This window comes from Canis lupus, chromosome 4 (assembly GCF_048164855.1).
Source record: "Canis lupus baileyi chromosome 4, mCanLup2.hap1, whole genome shotgun sequence".
NCBI classification, from domain to species: Eukaryota; Metazoa; Chordata; class Mammalia; order Carnivora; family Canidae; genus Canis; species Canis lupus.
This window is the reverse complement of record NC_132841.1, coordinates 23867967-23889521: the sequence shown is the minus strand read 5'-3', so window position 1 is coordinate 23889521 and position 21555 is coordinate 23867967. Positions and strand designations below refer to the sequence as shown.

The 21555-nt window shown below is 35.3% G+C and overlaps 1 protein-coding gene across 14 annotated transcripts in view; it reads left to right on the top strand.

Annotated features, from left to right (window-relative positions):
• Positions 1–21555, top strand: part of MICU1 (mitochondrial calcium uptake 1) — a 248023-nt gene that overhangs the window by 68858 nt on the left and 157610 nt on the right. For 9 of the 14 annotated variants that reach the window (XR_012029516.1, XM_072823516.1, XM_072823512.1 and 6 more), the window contains 2 exons: positions 5922–6096; positions 20878–21040. Coding sequence is in view for 13 of the 14 variants with exons in the window: in XM_072823516.1 (XP_072679617.1) it covers positions 5922–6096; positions 20878–21040 (338 nt within the window). In the remaining variant the exon portion in view is untranslated. The remainder of the gene's footprint in view (positions 1–5921; positions 6097–20877; positions 21041–21555) is intronic. The other 5 variants (XM_072823522.1, XM_072823523.1, XM_072823520.1 and 2 more) reach the window with 1 other exon arrangement.

Sequence of the window (21555 nt, the reverse complement as noted above, 5' to 3'; positions counted from 1 at the left end):
CTTTCTCCCTTTTTTTTTTTTTAAGTTTTAATTATTATTCCAGTATAATTTATGTACAGTGTTTACATACACATTAGTTTCATGTGTACAATATAGTGATTCAACAATTCTATATGTTACTCAGTGCTCATCACATTGTGCTCACTTCAACAGCACTTGCACTCAGTGCTCATCACAATAAGTATACTCTTAATCCCCTTTATCTCATGTTACTCATCTGCCCACTCCCCTCCCCTCTGGCAGCCATTAGTTTGTTCTTTGTATTTAAGAGTCTTTTTTTTTCTTTTGTTCATTTGTTTTGTTTCTTAAATTCCCCATATGAGTGAAATAATATGGCATTTGTCTTTTTCTGACTGATTTATTTTACTTAGCATTTTACCCTTTATACCCTCTAGATTGATCCATATTGTTGTAAATGGCGAGATTTCATTCTTTTGTATTGCGGAGGAATATTCCATTGTATGTGTATACACACATCTTCTTTATCCATTCATCTATTGATGGACAGTTGGGTTTCTTCCATATTTTGTCTATTGCAAATGATGCTGCAATAAACATAGGGGTGCATCTATTATTTTAATTAGTATTTTCATATTCTTTGTGTAAACACCCAGTGGTGGACTTACTGGATCATATGGTAATGTTAGTTTTAACTTTTTGAGCAACCTCTATACTGTTTCCACAGTGGCTGTACCAGTTTGCATTTCTAGCAGTGCACAAAGTTTCATTTTTCTACACATCCTTACCATCATGTGTTGTTTTTTGTGGTTTTGGTTTTAGCCATTCTAATGGGTGTGAGGTGATACCTCATTGTGGTTTCGATTTGCATTTCCCTAATGATTAGAGATGTTGAGCATCTTTTCATGTGACTCTTGGTTATCTGGATGTCTTCTTTGGAGAAAGGTCTGTTCATGTCTTCTGCCCATTTTTAAAATGGATTATTTGTGTTTTGGGTGTTGAGTTGTATAAGTTCTTTTCTATTTTGGATACTAACCTCTTATCATATATATCATTTGCAAATATCTTCTCCCATTCAGTAGATTGTCTTCTTGTTTTATTGATTGTTTCCTTTGGTGGGCAGAAGCTTTTTATTTTGATGCAGTGCCAGTAGTTGTTGTTTTTTTGTTTGTTTTAATTTCCCTTGCCTCCAGAGACATATCTAGAAACTTTTGCTACAGGTCTCACATTTAGGTCTCTGATCCATTTGGAGTTTATTTTTTTGTATAGTGTAAGTACTTTGGTTTCATTCTTTTCCATGGAGCTGTCTTGTTTTCCCAACACCTTTTGTTGAAAAGACTCTTTCCCATTGCATATTCTTTCCTCTGTTGTAAATTAATTGGCCATATAATTATGGGTTTATTTCTGGGCTCTTTGTTCTGTTGATATATGTGTCTGTTTTTGTGTCAGGACCATAGTGTTTTGATTGCTACAACGTTGTAGTATGTCTTTTTTTCTTACTATGGAGTCCCACATGAGGCTTGAACTCATGACCCTGAGATCAAGACTGAGCTGAGATCAAGAGTTCAATTTGAGGGTAGGAGTGGGGGGGAAAGAGTTGGACACTTAACTGAGTGAGCTTCCCAGGCGCCTATTGGTCCTGTAATGTATCTTGAAATCTGGGATTAGGATAAATAACTCCAGTTCTCTTCTTTTTCAAGATTGCTTTGGCTATTTGGGATGTTTTGTGGTTTCATACAGATTTTGGAATTATTTGTTCAAGTTCTGGGAAAAATACTGTTGGTATTTTGATAGGGATTGCATTAAACCTGTAGATTGTCCTGGGATGTATGGACATTTTAGCAATATTTGTTCTCCCCATCCATGAATATGGACTGTCTTTCCATTTGTTTGTTTCACATTCAGTTTCTTTCATCACTGTTTTATATTTTTCAAAGTACAGGTCTTTGACCTCATTGGTTAAATTTATTTCTAGGTGTTTTTTATTATGTTTGCTGCAGTGGTAAATGGGATCGTTTTCTTAATTTCTTTTTCTGCTACTTTATTATTAGTGTACAGAAATGCAACAGATTTTTATATATTGATTTTATATTCTGCAACCTTACTGAATTCATTTATCAGCTCTAGAAGTTTTTTGGTGGTCTTACGAGTTTTCTATATGTAATATATTATCTGCAAATAAGGTTTTAATCTGTTTGGATTCCTTTTATTTCTGTGATTGCTAGTAGCTAGGATTTCCAGTACTATGTTAAATAAAAATGATGAGAGTGGAATCCTTGTCTTTTTCCTAATCTTAGGGGAAAAGTTCCCACTATTTTACTATTTGGTATGATGATAGCTATGGGTTTTTCATATATGGCCTTAGAAATATGTTCCCTCTAAGCCTACTTTGTTGAGGGGTTTTATTATGGATTGATGTTGTGATTTGTCAAATGCTTATTCTGTATCTATTGAAATGATCATATGTTGTTGTTGTTGTTTTAAGGTTTTATTTATTTATTCATAAGAGACACAGAGAGAAGCAGGCTCCTCAAGGGGATCCTGATGCGGGACTTGATCCTGGAACTCCGGGATCATGCCCTGAGCCAAAGGCAGACACTCAACCTCTGAGCCACCTAGGTGTCCCAATCGTATGGTTTTTATTCTGTTTCTTGTTGATGTGATGTATCATGTTGATTTGCAAATATTGAAGTATCCTTGCATACTAGGAATAAATCCTGCTTGATCTTGGTGAATGAGTTTTTCAATGATTGTTGGATTCGGTTTGCTAATATTTTGTTGAGGATTTCTGTGTCTGTGTTCATTGAGATAATGGCCTTGAGTTTTCTTTGTAATGTCTTTATCTTGTTTTGTTATATTCTGGTAATGTCTGTCTCATAGAATGTATTTGGAAGTTTTCCTTTCTCTTCTATTTTTGGAATATTTTGAGAACAGGTTTTAAGTCTTCTTTAAATGTTTGATAGATTTTACCTGGCCTGCGAAGCCATCTGGTCCTGGACATTTGTTGGTTGGGAGTATTTTGATTTCTGATTCAATTTCATTGCTGGTAATTGATCTGTTCAAGTTTTCTATTTTTTTCCTGATTCAGTTTGGGGAGGCTATATGTTTTTAGGAATTTATCCATTTCTTCTAGGTTATCCAATTTGTTGGCACATAATTTTTTATAATATTCCTGTATAATCCTTTGTATTTCTTTTTTTTAATCCTTTGTATTTCTGTGGCATCAGTTGTTATTTCTCCGCTTTCATTTCTGATTGTGTTTCTTTGAGTTCTCTTTCTCTCTCTTTTTGAGAAGTCTAGCTAAACGTTTATCAATTTTGTTGATCTTTTCAAAGAATCAGCTTCTGGTTTCATTGTTTTGTTTTTAGTTTCTATTTAGTGTATTTCTACTCTAGCTTTTATTATTTGCTTCTTCTGGATAGCCTGTCTCTTAATGATCTTAACCATGTTGAACAAGATGACATGCTGATATTTGACAGTTTTTGGTTTGTAAAAGGAACAGAGTCATTTGACTCTCTCTGATAGTTAGAAAGCAAGATTCTGGGAATACAAAAAATAACAAATTATATGATATGGTTTAGTCACTAAATCATGTAGCAATTTGAAAGAATAGAGGATGAAGAAATTAGGAAAAATCTTTGGAGAATACAGCGTCAGTTTCGGTCTCTAATCAGCTAGAGGGACCTCTGAACGTTTAGTTTTTTCTTGCTATTAATAATTGGGTTAACCTGGTAAGCCCTAGAATTTTTTAATGTTCATGTTTTTATTTGAATACCATTTTTTTTATTCTTTTGGTCCCACATTTATTCTTTCAATTTATTTTTTTGTATTTAAAAAAATAACAAAATGTATCATCCTAACCATTTTTAAGTGTACAGTTCAGTAGTGTTAAATATATTCACACTATTGTCAAACAGATCTTTAGAACTTTTTCATCTTGCAAAGCTAAAATATTTTACTCATTAAATACCTCTGTTCCCCCTTGCAGCCCCGGGTTACCATCATTTTTTTTTCTGTCTCTGTGAAAATAGACTATGTTAGATACCTCATATACGTGGGATCATTCAGTGGCTTATTTCACTTAGCATAATGTTCTCAAGTGTCATCCATATTGTAGTATATGATATGACTTCTTTCCTTTTTAAGTTTTTTTTTTCAGAATTACTTAACAAATTGTTTTTGGCATACAAAAAGCTGTACATAACTAATGCAGACAACTTGAGGTGTTGGAGATAAGTATACATTTCTGATCCATCATTAACAATCTATGCCATAAACCTGTCCATCACCTTAGAAGTTTTTTCCGACCCTCTCATATGTCATTATTATAAGTTGTTTTATTAATAAAATACTTAACATAAGATCTACCCCCTTAACTAATTTTTAAAAGATTTTATTTATTTGAGAGAGAAAACAGAGAGGGATTGGAGGGAAGAGCAGAGGGAGAGGGACAAGCAGACTATGAGCTGAGCATGGAGCCCAAAGTGGGGCTCAATCCCAGGACCCTGAGACTACTACCTGAGCTGAAATCAAAAGTGGATGCTTAATGCACTGAGCAACCGAGGTATCTCCTCCTTGTAAATTTTTAAGTATACAGTTCAGTTTTGTTAACTATAGGCACTATATGCAGTTCAGCAGACCTCTAGGACTTATTTACTTTATGTAATTGAAAATTTGTACCCTTTGACTAATATCTCCCCATTTCTCCTTGCCCCAGCCCTTGGAAAGTACCATTCTATTCTCTGCTTTTGTGGGTTTGAATATAATATAGTACTTGTTCTCTGTGTCTGGCTTATTTCACTTAGCATAGGTTCATCTGTGTTGTCATAAATGGCAAGATTTCCTTCCTTTTTTTAATGCTGAAGAGTATTCCATTTTGCATGCAAGTGTATGTCTGTGCCACACACATTTTAATTATTTGTTGACTGATAGGCATTTATGTTGTTTCCCTGCCTTGGCCATGGTGAATAATGCTGCAGTGGACATGGGAATATAGATATCTCCTTGAGATCCTGATTTCAGTTCCTTTGGATATATCCAAAGTGGGATTGCCGAATCATATTGCACTTCTGTTGTTAGTTTTTTTGAGGATCTTCCATCCTGTTTTCCAAGGTGGCTGTTTCAATTTACATTTCCCCCACCAGTGTACCGGGGATCCCTTTTCTCCACATCCTCACCAACACTTGTAATCTTTTTTTTTTTTTTTTTTTTTTTTTTTTTATTAAAGCTGTCCTACCAGATGTAAGGTGATATCCCATGGCAGTTTTAGTTTGCCTTTCCCTGATGATTACTGATGTTGAGCATATTTTCATATATATGTTGGCTATTTATGTATTTTTTGAGAAATGTTTGTTCACTTCTTTTGCCCATTTTTAAATCAGGTTATTTGAGTTTTGTTTGTTTGTTTTGCTATAATGTTCTAGGAGTTCTCTATGTGTTTTTTTTTCTTTATGTGTTTTGAATGTCAGCCCTTTGTTAAATATATGGTTTGCAAATATTTTCTCCCTTTCCATAGGTTGCTCTTTTATTTTATTCTTTCGCTGTCCTGAAGCTTTTTAGTTTTGTGTAATCCTGCTTGTCTCTTTTTTTCTTTTGTTGCCTGTGCTTTTAGTATCCGATCCTTTATTTTTAAGGCTGAATATTATTCTGTTGTATGTATATACCACATTATCTTTATTCACTCATTTATCGGTGGACATCTCAGTTGCTTCAAACATTTTAGCTATTGTGAGTAATGCTGCTGTTAATATGAATGTACAAAAATCTCTTCATGACTCTACTTTCAATTCTTTTGGATATAACCAGAAATGGGATTGCTTGGATTATATGATAGTTGTATTTTTAACTTTTTGAGGAACCTCTTCATGTAGAAGTTTTCACAAATTATCATTGCTGTTACTTCTACTAAACTATATGAAAATCTTATTTCTTGAATAATGCAATTTTTTTTTTTAAATATCCAGGGCCCTTGCAGAATCTCCACCATCTGTAAACAACCTAAAGAATGAACTTGGTGATAAAGGGAAGAATAAAGATGAAGGGGAAGTTTGTAACCATGAAAAAAAGGCTGCAGGTGTTTGTCTTGAGCCTCATCAGGAAGAGAAAAAGAAGAAACGTTCTGGATTCAGAGACAGAAAAGTATGGAACACAATCTTATAAATTAATCAGAACTCTTTAAATTTTTTTAATTTATTTATGATAGTCACACAGAGAGAGAGAGAGGGGCAGAGACACAGGCAGAGGGAGAAGCAGGCTCCATGCACCGGGAGCCGGATGTGGGATTCGATCCCGGGTCTCCAGGATCGTGCCCTGGGCCAAAGGCAGGCGCTAAACTGCTGCGCCACCCAGGGATCCCCAGAACTCTTTTTAATTCTAAATTAGAATAATGTGGTTGGGTCTCTTTTATCATTTATTTCAGATGATTCATATTCTCCTTGCAGATACCACCTCTCTGCTATTTTCTATCATGTTCTAAGGCAAATGTACTCTTGGAATGTGAAGTTAATGGAGCTAGTGAAGATCTAGATTGGTAATCAGGATTTGCATATATTTTCTTCCCTCTTTTAATGCAACTACTTTAGTTGATTCTTGCTTTCCAGACCTTTCTGATGCTAGATGTTCTTGGGTATTTTGAATCTTTGGTACAACTGATTTATGATGCCAAGTTGTAAAGGCAGAATAACATCTCTTTGGAAATATACAAATATTTCCAAAAATTCAACTAATTTTGATAATAGAAGCTTTGAATGACCTCAACATTTTATATCTTTAATACAATCTGCTTTTTATAGAGGTCTGCCTCAGAAAAATTTCAATTCCAGTGTAGTAATGCTTATGATGATGAGCATTTGAATTCAGGAGACATGAGTGATGAAAAGTCAAAAGGATGAATTTCTTAGACATTTTGCAGGTTAATGTTCAAGTTTAGGGAATTGACTTCATTTGCTAAAATGTAGCTAATTGCAACATGATAATTTGAGTTATTTCTGTGTTGTGTGTTCGTATGGTGTATATTTGCAAGAAGAGTTCCTTTGAGAAATTTGGATCATTTTTTTGTTTGGATCAAGTTATCAAATATGTCTTTTTATTTCTTAATTCCATTTCTAGTTGAGGTAAATTTGAACAAAAATTATATATTACAAGTTAATTGTCAACTATCCTGGTATTTCCACAATGATACATTTATTTAATCTTTTGCCCTGAGTGATTTTGAGTAAAATTCCAATTTATCTGGTACCAGCACTTTCATTTTTAGTCAAACTTTCCATTTTACAAAATAGAGATAAAATTGCCCAAATAAGCATTTATTTTTGAACTTTCCATTTTCTTCTCCTGCTTCCTGCTTAGCAGTGACTATATATCATACTTCCCAGAAAGAAATGAAAGCCTGATAAGTGTAATTTACTTAATTTGTAACTCCCATGGCTATAAAACCTTTCTAACCTATTTCTGAAATCATTCTTCTTTCATTAAAGTCTCAGTAGGAGACCGGTGTTTTTTCTATTCAAGGATAATTGTTCCACATGTCATCCTGTTTCCCAACAACCTGTTTCAACACTTATTTTTTCCTCTGTCCAATTTCCTCAGTTGCTCTTTGCTTTTTCACCGATTATATAGTATACATAGACATGTTAAGGATCTTTCCATCTTTAATAAAATAATAAATTGCATTTTTTAGCATGTGTTGTTTTCTCTTGTTTTTTTTTTCTATTTTTTTTTTAATTTTATTTTGGTTTGTTTTGGTTTGGCTTTTGGGTTTTTTTGTTTGCTTGGTTTTTGCCATTCATTCTTTCCCTGCTATACCAAGCTGCTCCAGTCTCTACAGGCTATCTTTGACATCCTCACCTCGCACTTAAACTCTTTGGCTTTGTCCTTTTATGTTGTCTTGATTTTTGTGTAATATTTCAAATATTCAGGAAGAAAAAAATAGACTACTATAATGAACATACATGTATCTGACATTGATTTTTGTCAGGTTTTAACATTTGACTATATTTGCTTCAGTTTTTTTTTCTATAAAGATTTTATTTATTCATGAGAGACACATAGAGGCAGAGACATAGGTAGAGGGAGAGGCAGGCTCCCTGTGGGGACCTTGATGTGGAACTTGATTCCAGGACCCCAGGATCACGACTTGAACCAAAGGCAGATGTTCAACCACTGAGCCACCTATGTGCCCCACTTCAGTTTTTTTTAAAGAAACAAAATGAATTTATAAAGTACGTTGCTGTATACTTTCCCAAATCCTATTTTTTTCTCTTTTTCGGAGGTAGACCATTGTCTTTAATTTGTAATTTATTAATGCTATGCATAGCCTGGTTCTTTTGTGTGTTTTATTTTTAATTTAAAAAAAATTCTCAGGTGCAAAGAGTTAGGACAGTCCTATCACTCAGTTTATGTTATACTATCATTGTATATACTTCTCTCTTTTATTTAATATTTATATTCTTTTATCTTTTTTCACTTGAGTTATTTTTAATTTTTTAATTTTTAATTTTATTATCTCCTCTGGCACATCAAGTCCTGAATTCTAAAAAAGTCTTACACACTGCTTCAGTATTGCTTCATGGCCATTTCTTTTCTCTTGGAACTCTTCTTAAATGTATCTTGGATCTCACAATCTGTACTGTTTATCTTGTAACTGTTCTTTTATATTTTTTTCATTAGTTCTTCCCCTACTTTCCTGGGGTCTCTTCCTTTTCTTCCCCTCTTTTTTTTTTGTGTGTGTGTGTGTGTGTGTGTGGTGATAAAGTAGTTAAAACATCACATTTATCATGTTAACCATCTTTAAAGTATACATTTAATCACAGAGTGTCACCACCCATCATTTCCATAATTGTTTTCATGTTATAAAACTGAAAATCTGTACCCATTAAATAACTCTTTACTACCCCTTCCCCCAGCCCCTAGCAACCACCATTCTGCTTTCTCTCTGAATTTGAATACTAAAAGAACCTCATACAAGTGGAATCATACAGTATTTGTATTTTTGTGTTTGGCTTATTGTACTTTGTGTAATGTCTTCAGGGTTCGTCATATTTTAGCATATGTTGGAATTTCCTTATTTTGAGGGATATTCCAGGGTACATATATATCACGTTTTGTTCTTGCCCTTATCCTCTAATGGATACTTGAGTTGCTTCCACATTGTAGCAGTTGTGAAAAATGATACTGTGATCATAGGTAAACAAATATCTATTGAAGACCTTGCTTTCTGTTCTTTTGGGTATGTACCCAGAAGTGAAATTGCTAGATCATATGCTAATCCTATTTTTAATTTTCTTATGGAACCTCCATACTGTTTTTCACAGTAATATACCATTTTACATTTCCACCAGCAAGGGTTCTACTTTTTCATATCTTTGCCAGTGCTTGCTATGTTCTATTCTTATATTAGCCATCCTAACAGATGTGAAGTGATATCTCAGTATAGTTTTCATTTGCATTTCTGTAATGATCAGTGTGATGTTGAACAACTTTGCATGTGCCTAGTAGTCATATTTCTTCCTTGGAGAAATATTTGTTTACATCCTTTGCCAGTTTTTTAACTCTGTTATTGTATTTTTTTAATTATTAAGTTTTAGGAGTTCTCTGTATAATCTATTTGTTAACTCCATAACAGATATATCATGTGCAATTATTTCATCTCATTATATAATTGCCTTTTTACTCTATTGACATTATCTTTTGATGCACACAATTTTTAAAATTTCATGAAATGCACTTTGTCTTTTTTTTTCTTTGTTGCTTGTGCCTCCAGTGTCATACCCAAGAAATCATTGCCAAATCTAATGTGAAGATTTCCATCTATGTTTTCTTCCATAAGTAATATAGTTTTAGGTCTTCTATTTTGGTCTTTGATCCATTTCAAGTTAATTTGTTTTAAAGATTTATTTATTTATTTTAGAGAGAGAGAGCGGGTCAGCACATGAGAGTAGGAAGGGAGAGGTATGGGGAAGAGAGAAGAACAAGCAGACTCCACACTGAGCGCAGAGACAGTCGCAGGGATTAGTACCATATTCCATGAGATCACGACCACAAGTTGGATGCTTAACCAACTGAGCTACCCAGGCACCCCTCAAGTTAATTTCTTAATATGGAGTTAGATAAGGGTTCAGCTTCATTCTTTGGCATGTGGATACCAATATTCCCAGCACTGTTTGTTGAAAAAACTATTCTTTTTCCATTAAATGGTTGTGGCTCCCTTGTCAAAAATCAGTGACCATGTATGTAAGGGTTTATTTCTAGCTCTATATTCTATTACAAATGGTCTATATGTTCTTTTGATGACTAGTTTTGTAGTATGTTTTAAATCAGGATGTAGTAGTCCTCCAACTTTGTTATTTTTTTTCAAAATTTGTTTTGGGACACCTGGGTGGCTCAGTCAGTTAGTCTGCCTTTGACTCAGGACATGATCCCAGGGTCCTGGAATCCAGTTCCACATCAAGCTCCCTGCTCTGGGATGTCTGCTTTTCCCTCTGCCCTTCTCACCTGCTCATGATCTCTCTCTCTCTCTCTCTCTCTCTCTCTCTCAAATAAATAAATAAAATCTTAAAAAAAATTTTGTTTTGGAGTCCTGAGAGATTCCATGACACGTATTAGTTGTTTCCATATCTTGGCTATTGTGAATAATGCTGTAATGAACATGGTAGTATAGATATTTCTTCAAGATATTGATTTTATTTTCTTTGAATATATACCCAAAAGTGAGATTTCTGGAAGATGTGGTAGTTCTATTTTTAATGTCTTAAGGAACTTCCATACTACTTTCCATAGACGCTGAACCAATTTACATGTCCACCAACAGTGCAAAAAGGATCCCTTTTCTCCATATCCTCACCTACGCTTGTTATCTTTACTCTCTTTTTAATTAAATATTGTATTTATTTATTGGAGAGGGGGCACTGAGAGGGTGGGTGGGCAGGGATCCCAACATGGGACTCAGTTTTAGGACTCCAGGATCATGACTTGAGCTGAAGGCAGATGCTTAACACACTGAGCCACCCAGGTCCTCTTTTCTCTCTCTTTTTTTAAACTTTTTTTTTTTTAAAGATGTATGTATGTATGTATTTATTTTTAAAGATTTTATTTATTTATTCATGAGAGACAGAGAGAGAGAGGCAGAGACACAGGCAGCAGGAGAAGCAGGTTCCATGCAAGGAGCCGGATGCGGGACTTGATCCCGGGACTCCAGGACCATGCCCTGGGCCGACGGCAGGCGCCAAACCGCTGAGCCACCCGGGGATCCCAATGTATTTATTTATTTGAGAGAGAGAGAGTATGTGTGTGTGCGCATGTGCGCAGAGGGAGAAAATCTTCAGGCAGACTCCCCGCTGGATATGAAGCCTGATGCAGGACTTGATCTCACAACCCTGAGATCATGACCTGAGCTGAAACCAAGAGTCAGAGGCCCAGTCAACTGAACCACCCAGGCACCCATCTTTTCTCTTTTTTTTTTTTTTTAATTTTTTAAAAAAATTTTATTTATTTATGATAGTCACAGAGAGAGAGAGAGAGAGAGAGGCAGAGACACAGGCAGAGGGAGAAGCAGGCTCCATGCACCGAGAGCCCGACGTGGGATTCGATCCTGGGTCTCCAGGATCGTGCCCTGGGCCAAAGGCAGGCGCCAAACCGCTGCGCCACCCAGGGATCCCTTCTCTTTTTGATCCTAACTATCTAACAGGTGTGAGGTGATATTTCCATGTGGTTTTGATTTACATTTTCCTTTTTTTTTTTTTTTTTAAGATTTTATTTATTCATAGAGACAGAGGGAGAGAGGGGCAGAGACACAGGCAGAGGGAGAAGCAGGCTCCATACAGGAAGCCTGACGTGGGACTCTATCAGGGATCTCCAGGATCACATCCCAGGCTGCAGGCGGCGCTAAACCGCTGCGCCACCAGGGTTGCCCTGATTTACATTTTCCTGATGATTAGTGATGTTGAGCACCAAGCACCTTTTTATGTGTCCATTGATCATTTGGATGTCTTCCTTGGAAAAATGGCTTTTTAATTCAGTCTGCCCATTAAATTGAATTGGTTTTTGTAGGATTTTTTGTTTTCGTTTTCGCTTTTTTTTTCTTTTGGCTTTTAAAGTTTTTAATTCCACCTAATTAACATACAGTGTTGTACTGATTTCAGGTATACAGTATAGTGATTCAACAGTTCCATATATCATCCAGTGCTCATCATCACACTTGCAGTCCTTAATCCCCATCGCCTGTTTAACCCATCTCCCCATTCCCTTCCTCTTTGGTAACCACCAGTTCTTTATACTTAAGAGTCTGAATTTTTTGTTTGGTTGATTTTTAAAGTAGACTCCTCACCCGGTATGGAGCCCAATGTGGGGCTTAACCTCACAAGATTGAGACCTGAGCTGAGATCAAGACTCAGACACTTAACCAACTGAGCTACCCAGGTGCCCTAAATATCTGTTTGTTTGTTTGTTTGTTTTTTAAGATTGTATTTATTTATTCATGAAAGACACACACACACACAGAGGCAGAGACATAGGCAGAGGGAGAAGCAGGCTTCATGCAGGGAGCCTGATGTGGGACTCGATCCTGGGTCTCCAGGATCACACCCTGGGCTGAAGGCAGGCGCTAAACTGCTGAGCCACCCAGGGATTCCCTAAATGTCTGGTTTTTGTCTTTATTTCCTTTGCTATTTTTTTGTTTCTTATATTCCACACATAAGCGAAATCATATGGTGTTTGTCTTTTTCTGACTTATTTTCATTTAACATTTTACCCTTTAGAACCATCCATGTTATATATATACTACCTCCTTTTTACCTTTTTGTCTATTAATGGACATCTGGGTTCCTTCCATATTTTGGCTTTTGCAAATAATGCTGCAATAAATAGGGGTATATATCTTTTCAAATTAGTGTTTTTGTTTCTTTGGGTAAATACTCAGTAATGGAATTACTGGATCATATGGCAGTTCTGTTTTTAAGTTTTTGAGGAATCTCCATACTGTTTTCCATAGTGGGTGCACCAGTTTGCATTCCTACCATCAGTGCACAAAGGTACCCTTTTGTCCACATCCTCGTAAACACTTGTTTCTTCTATTGTTAATTTTAGCTATTCTGACAAGTGTGAAGTGATACCTCATTCTGGTTCTGATTTTCATTTTCCTGATTAGTGGTGTTGAGCACTTTTTGCTGAACCTGTTGGTCATCTGTATGTCTTCTTTGAAAAAAAATATCTATTCAGATCATCTGCCCACTTTAAAATCAGATTTTTTTTTATTGTATGAATTCCTTGAATTTGACAAAATACAACATCTTTTTTTTTTTGTGCTAAAGACCTGAATGAATTGGGTATAGAAGAAACATACTTCAACTTAAGAAAGGCGCTATATAACAAACCTACAGCTAACATCATACTGAACACTGAAAGGTTGAAGTCTTTTCCTCTGTAATGAGAAAGAAGACAAGGATGCCCACTCTAAACACTTTTACTACATAGTACTGGAAGTTCCACCTAGAGCAGTTTGGAAAGACAAAGAAATATAAGGCATCCAAATAGGAAAGAAAGAAGGAAGATTGTTATTATCTGCCGATCATATGTTCATATATAACGATAATCCCAAAGACTCAATCAAAAAGCTGTTGGCGGGATCCCTGGGTGGCGCAGCGGTTTAGCGCCTGCCTTTGGCCCAGGGCGCGATCCTGGAGACCCGGATCGAATCCCACGTCGGGCTCCCGGTGCATGGAGCCTGCTTCTCCCTCTGCCTATGTCTCTGCCTCTCTCTCTCTCTCTCTCTCTCTGTGTGACTATCATAAATAAATAAAAATTAAAAAAAAAAAGCTGTTGGAACTGATCAACAAATTAGCTAAGTTGCAGGATATAAAATCAACATACAAAAAAAAAAGATTGTTTTTATACACTAACAATGAATTATCTGAAAAAGAAATAAAGATAATTATTCTATTCACAGTAGCATCAAGAACAACAAAATACACAGGAATAAATTTAACCAAGGTAATGAAACATTTATACAATGAAAACTACAAGTCTTTGATGAAAGAAATATAAGACACACGCAAATGAAAAGATATCCTGGGTTCATGGATTAGAGCAATAAATGACATTTAAATGTTTTTACTACCCAAAGCTATCTGTATGTACATTCAATACAATACCTGTAAAAATTCTATTCACATTTTTAACAGGAAAGGAATCCTAAAATTTGTATGGAACTACAAAAGAACCTGAGAAAAAAGAGCTAAGCTGGAAGCATCCCACTTCCTGATATCAAACTACATAGCTGTATTAAAACAGTGTATTCTGCATAAAAATTGACCAGTGGCACAGAATGGAGATCCCAGAAATAAACCACCACCTATGCAGTCAATTAATATTGGACAAGGGAGCCAGGAATACTCTATGGTCAAAGGACAGTCTCTTCAACAAATGGTGTTGGAAAACTATAAGCACATTCAGAAAATGAAATTGAACCCTTATTGAAATCATTCACCACAATTAACCCGAAGGAATTAAATTCTTTAACGTGAGACCTAAAACAATCAAGCTTATAGACCTTTCCGTAGAAGGAAACTTGTAGAAGGAAACATAGTGGAAGCACTACTTATCTTTCATCTTCCAATGATCTTTTTGGTTATGATACCAAAAACACAAGCAACAAGGAAAAATCAACAAATGGGACTCTATCAAATTAAAAAGCTTCTGCATGACAAAGGAACTCATCAACTAAATGAAAGGATAACCTACAGAAAGTTATTTCCAAACCGTATATTGAGTAAGGAGTTAATACTCCTTTTCTTTCTTGATGAATCTAGCCAAACATCTATTTTATCTTTTCAAAAAACTAGGTCTTACTATCATTGGTCTTTTCTATTGTCTTTTAATCCCTATTTAATTTTCTTCCACGCTCATCTTTTTCTTGATTTTTAAATTTTTATTTTTATTTATTTGAGAGAGAGTGCAAGAGAGCATGAGTTGGAGGAGGGGTTGAGGGAGAACTAGACTCCCTGCTTTGCAGGGAGCCTACCTCAGAGTTTGATCCCAGGACCCTAGGATCATGACCTGAGCCAAAGGCAGAAACTTAACCAACTGAACCATCCAGGCGCCCTATTCCACTTTGTTTATTATCTCCTACTTTTAGCTGTGAGCTTAATTTGTTCTTTTTCTAGTTCCTTGAAGTGTAATGTAAATTGTTTATTTGAGATCTTTATTTTTTAAATATAGGTATTTATTGCTATGAATTTCCCTCTTAGAAATGATTTTTGCTATATTCTGTAAGATTTGATATGCTGTATTTCCATTTTTCTTTGTTTCATGATATTTTTAAATTTTTCTTTGTTGACCCATTGGTTTTTCAGGAACATGTTGTTTAATCTTCATGCATTTAAAAATTTTCCAGTATTCTTCTAGTAATTGATTTTTTAGTTACATAGCCTTATGGTCAGAAAATATGCTCATTATGATTTCAGTCTTCTTAAATTTATTATGACTTGTGGCCTAACACATGGTGTCTTCTAGAGAATGTTCCATGTGTGCTTGAGAATAATATGTATTCTGCTGCAATTGAATGGAATGTTCTGTAAATATCTTTTTAAAAATTCATTTTGTCTAACAGTTTTAAGTCCAGTGTTTCCTCATTTATTTTCTCTCAGGATGGTCTATTGTTCAAAGTGGGGTATTCAAATCCCCTACTGTTATTGTATTGCTATGTGTATTTCCCTTCTGTCACATTTACTATATATATTTAGGTTCTCCATGTCCCATACGTAACTAGTTAGAAATGTTATATTCTATTTATGAATTTACCTTTCATTGTTATGTTATTCTTTTCTTTGTCTCTTGTAATGGTCTTTGGCTTAAATTGTATTTTGTTTGGTAGTATAGCTATTCCTGCTTTCTTTGGCTTCGATTTTCATGAAATATCTTTTCCCATCAACTTTGTCTCAGCTTGTGTGTCTCCCAAAACCCGAAGTGAGCCTCTTGTTTTGTTTTTTTAAAGATTTTATCTATTTATCTGACAGAGAGCACAAGCAGGGGGAATGGTAGGCAGAGGGAGAGGGAGAAGCAGCCTCCCCACTGAGCAAGGAGTCTGATGTGAGGGTTGATCCCAGGACTCTGGGATCATGACCTGAGCCAAAGGCAGATGCTTAACCAACTAAGCCATTCAGGCACCCCCCACTCTGTGAAGCCAGCCTCTTGTATGCAATAATAAATAGTTGGGTTTTGTTTTTTGTTGTTTTGTTTTGTTTTGCCATTCTGTTCTTTGCAGAATTTAATCCATTACATTTAAAGTAATTATTGACATTAATTATTGCCATTTTGTTAATTTTTTTTTAAAGATTTTACTTATTTATTCATGAGAGACACAGAGAGAGAGAGGCAGAGACATAGGCAGAGGGAGAAGCAGGCTCCCTGTGGGGAGCCCAATGCAGACTCTATCCCAGGACCCTGGGATCACTCCCTGAGCTGAAGGCAGATGCTTAACTACTGAGCCACCCAGGCATCCCTTTTTAATTGTTTTCTGAGTGTTTGTAATTCCTTTATCCTTTTCTTTTTTTCTCTTATTCTCTTCCTTTGTGATTTGATCATTTTCTATAGCAGTGTGCTTTGTTTTTTTTCTTTTCACCTTTTGTGTATCTGGTTAGGTAATTGCTTTGTGATTATCATGGGGCTTACAGAAAACATTTTATAACAGTGTATTTTAAGTTGCTAATAGTTTAACTTCTAATGTATATAAAGCTCTACATTTATTCATCCCCAATATTTTAGTTTTTAATATCACAATTTTTATCTTTTTACATTGTTTATCCATTAACAGGTTATTGTAGTTCTTTTTTTTATTTTTCTGAAACACTTATTTTTTTACATTTAAATTCAGTTACTTAGCATATAATGTATTACTAGTTTCAGAGGTAGAATTTAGTGATTCATCAGCCTTACATAATACCCAGTGCTCATTACATCACTTGGTTCCTTAATGCCCATCACCCAGTTACTCAATCCCCCCACCTCCTCCCTTCCAGCAAACCTCAATTTGTTTCTTATGATTTAGAGTCTCTTATGGTTTGTCTCCGTCTCTGATTTCATCTTACTTTATTTTTTCCTCTCTTCCCATATAATCCTTTGTTTTGTAGTTCTTCTTAATACTTTTTTTTTTGAATCTTCATGCTAGAGTTAGAAGTGATTTACACACCACCATTACAAAATTAGAGTATTCTGAAATTAAATATACATTTTACCTTCACCAGCAAGTTTTACATGTTTATGTGTTTTTCTGATATTGGTGTCTTTTGGTTCAGGAATTACCTTTTAAAAAAATTATTTACTTAATTAATCTCTACACCAAACATGAGGCTCAGACTCATGACCAAGATCAAGAGCCACATGCTCTATTGACTGAGCCAGCCAGGCGTCTCAGGTTTAGGAATTAGCTTTAATTTTTTTTTTAAGATTTTATTTATTTATTCATGAAAGACACACATAGAGAGAGGCAGAGACACAGGCAGAGGGAGGAGCAGGCTCCATGCAGGGAGCCTGATGTGGGACTTGATCCAGGGACTCCAGGATGCCTGAGCCAAAGGCAGAGGCTCAACCGCTGACCCACCCAGGCATCCTTCCTTTAATATTTCTTGTAAGATTGATCTAGTATTGATGAATTCCTTCAGCTTTTGTTTTCCTAGAAAATTCTGCATTGTGCTTCAATGGATTCATCTTTTTTAGAACTCTTTGGGCTTCCTGGATCTGCATGTCAGTTTCTTTCCCCAGTTTGGGGATGTTTTCAGTCATCATTTCTTTGAAAAAAATTTCTGCCCCTTTCTCTCATTCTTTCTCCTGCTAGCACCTCTGTGGTACACATTTTGATCCATTTGAGGATGTACTATAAGTCCCTTAAGCTATCTTCATTCTTTTTCATTCCCTTTTCTTTTTGTTCCTCTAATTAGGCAATTTCCTTAAGTTTGCTGCCAAAAAGTAATTGGCTTTATATTCAACGAGACTGGTATCACTGAGTTTGGAATTGCATAGAACTTCAAGAGGCCATCTTATGACAGATGATTGTTATTATGTCTGGCCAGTAATTCACTAGATGAAAGAGAGATGGAATCCCTAACATGTAGGACAACTGTTGGGGTACAGATTGGGTGTTATAAATCAACTTTTGAGAGAAAGTGTGCCAGACACTAATTTATTTACAAGATCTTTCTGCATGCTACCTTTTCCAAGGTCTGACTATAGTCTTCATTCAAAGCCTATGTATGATTTCTCACATCAGGGCCCACAGGGATTCACTGTCACTTGCATTCACTTGGCCTCAAGATATTATCACCTTGATTTTCCTTAGGTATTATACCAAAATTAAACCCTAGAACTGGCTTCAGGACCAGCGGTTTTATTGAAGAGAACTATCTTAATATCATGAAGTTCAAGAATGCTTTAAGTAAATGATTGAACGTAACTATTATAATTCTATTAGTAAATCTTTTCTCTAGGCTACCTATCTCAAAATCGTACAGTTTTCTATATATCTTAGCTCCTAAGCCTTTGTTATTTTAGATGCTGTATTCCAAACACTTTATAAAAATAGTTCTTTCACATTCTTTTGAATATAACCACTTAAAAGGAGGCAGTTTTATATCATTTAATACGGTGTGACCTCCAAGATACATTGCTAAGTGAAAAAAGGAAAGTATGTACTGGATTATGTCTATATTAAACTTTAACAACATGGGGATGTAAAAAGTCTATTACTTTCCTTGGCCTATTGTTTTAAACTAAAACTAATATTCAGCAGTATAATTCAAGGACTTGTAGCAACCCAGGAATCTGGTTTTGAATCTGAAAATTACTGACTTTTAAGTTATTGTTGTTCTACATGTATCTTGTTAAAGATTGACTTGATTTTTTAATTCAGAAAAACCTCTTTTGCATAGCTATAGCTTATACCCTAAACATTGCAAACTGATTATTGTTGTTGTTCAGAAGAACAGGAATACAGATGTCCTAAAGAAAGTTATTTCTTCTATAGCCAGTATTATCCAGCAGGTAGTTGTAATATAATTTGAAATGCCTTTGAATTAAGACTTGTAGCTAAGTTTTAAGGCTGCTAAGGGGTTGAAAAGCTCCTTGGTATATTTGCCACATGCCAAATATTTTGATAAAATCTCTGAAATCAGGGATGCCTGAGTGGCTCAGCAGTTGAGTGTCTGCCTTTGGCTCAGGGTATGATCCTGGGATCCAGGGTCGAATCCCACATCGGGCTCCCTGCATGGAGCCTGCTTCTCCCTCTGCCTATGTCTCTTCCTCTCTGTGTGTCTCTCGTGAGTAAATAAATAAAATCTTTAAAAATCTCTGAAATCAGTACTCAGATTTTAATGCAAATTCGTGTTGAAATATTTCTATCATGTATGGTTACAAATTAGCAGTCCTTTTATACTTGCTAAGTGCACATCTGGTAGTAGAGCTAAAACCACCATAACAGCTGTTGTCAGTGACCTCAAATTGACCATTTAGCCAGGACTGGCAGTTACAATGTTAGCTGTGTTAATGTGGCAAGTTAAAAACGTAAATAAAGGTTTTAATATTAGCAAATGGCTTTTTAGACATTGAACTGTTGGATTTTTAGATTGTATTGCCTTTATACATTTCCTGCTAGTTACTTATATGATACTATTTATTTTTGGCTATCTCAACATCTGAAATTCAGAGACAAGAGAAATTTTTTCACCAGAATACTGTGTATATGGTATTTTGGTAAAAAAGATTTTTCTCATTCCTACATTTGTAAAAGAATATTATGCAGAAGATACAGTATTTTGTATATTCCATGCACAGAATCACAGCTTGGATGCCGGAATAAAAAATGGGCATATTAATATTATACTCTTTTAGTTAAATGTATGCCATATTTGATCTTATTACTATTTAAATATTTGTGTTCTTCTCAGCTCTGGTCTTTTCTAAATATGGTGTTTGTAAAAGATTTCCAGTAGTTCCCTTAATTTTTTTAAAGATTTTATTTATTTATTTGACAGAACGAGTGGTAGGGAGAGGGTAAAGGGAGAAAGAGAAGCAGACTCCTTCCTCAGCAGGGAGCCTGATGGCAAGCTTGATCCCAGGACACTGAGATCATGACTTGAATGGAAGGCAGACGCTTAACTGACTGAACCATCCAGGTGTCCCATAGTTTCCTTAATTTTATAGTCAAAACAAAAAGTCTTATTGCTTCAGATTTGTTAATTAAATTTCCATGATATGTACTTTTATTTTTTAATGCTATTATTATTTAATGTACTTTGTGTTTGAAAGACTATTAGCTATTTAAACTTATGAATTCTCAATTCTGTTTTGATTTGGGATTCAAGAAATTGCATCAAAGTATAAAGTGTAAAATCAATCCCTTTTTAAAAATTTGGGTATTTAAGAATCTATAGCTACCATATATCTGTAATTATACCCATTTACTGAGACCTTTTGAATTCTTGTATGACATTTTTTTAGCTTTGTAGCTTTCAGTAATTTAAAAAATTGGGAAAATAGGGCACCTTGGTGGCTCAGTGGTTGAGTGTCTGTCTGCCTTTGGCTCAGGTCATGATCCCGGGGTCCTGGGATTGAGTCCCACATCATGCAGGGAGCCTGCTTCTTCCTCTGCCTATCTCTCTGCTTCTCTCTATGTGTCTCTCATGGATAAATAAATAAATAAATTAGGGAAATATCTGCAAAAAATTTAAACAAGTTACACAAACATTGCCTCAACTAGACTATAAATGGTATTTGGAGGGTAAACATTTAAAGGTTTTTGAAATTCAAGTTTATGTCTCATATAAAAAATCCAATTATAGATAAAAAGATAGAATAAAACATCTCTAAAAGCAAGATAGAAAATGTATGAAAATGAGAATTCCGTAATATAGTAACACTCTGAATTCCTAATTTTAGGTGATGGAATATGAGAATAGGATTCGAGCGTATTCCACACCAGACAAAATCTTCCGATATTTTGCCACCTTGAAAGTCATCAATGAACCTGGTGAATCTGAAGTGTTTATGACTCCACAGGATTTTGTGCGATCCATAACACCCAATGAAAAACAACCAGAAAGTAAGTGCTAAAGTGAAAAATGAGATTATGATATCAATTTTGTTATATGCTTCTTTATTTCTTTGTATTGCCTAAACATTATACATTTATCCTGTAATTGTATTCATTGTTTAGTGACTGTATGTTAGGCATTATTCATAGTCTTTAGGAGTATGAAAGGGGAGCCAGCAGTCTAATGAGCCTGTACTCAACCAAGATACTTGGTTGAGGAGATTGTACCCAGGTGTCATCTACTAGAAAAACTTAAAGACATATACTTGTTGCCACTGGGCCAGGGGAGCACAGATGGAAGAAGTAGCAGACAGACCAAAAAGCCCAGAAAGGAAGAGACTGAGGAGGAAGACATTTCAGGGAATAAGACCTTTGAAGGACCGTTGCATACACCTGGAAATCCAGAGAGTAATGTGCATGCCCAGGGCCAGACATGTTTGAAAAAGACTTGAATGGGCTTGTACCCCTTACTGATCTTTGTTCCCCATGTAAGGATGTAGTGAAAGTTAAAGCAGAGTTGTAGG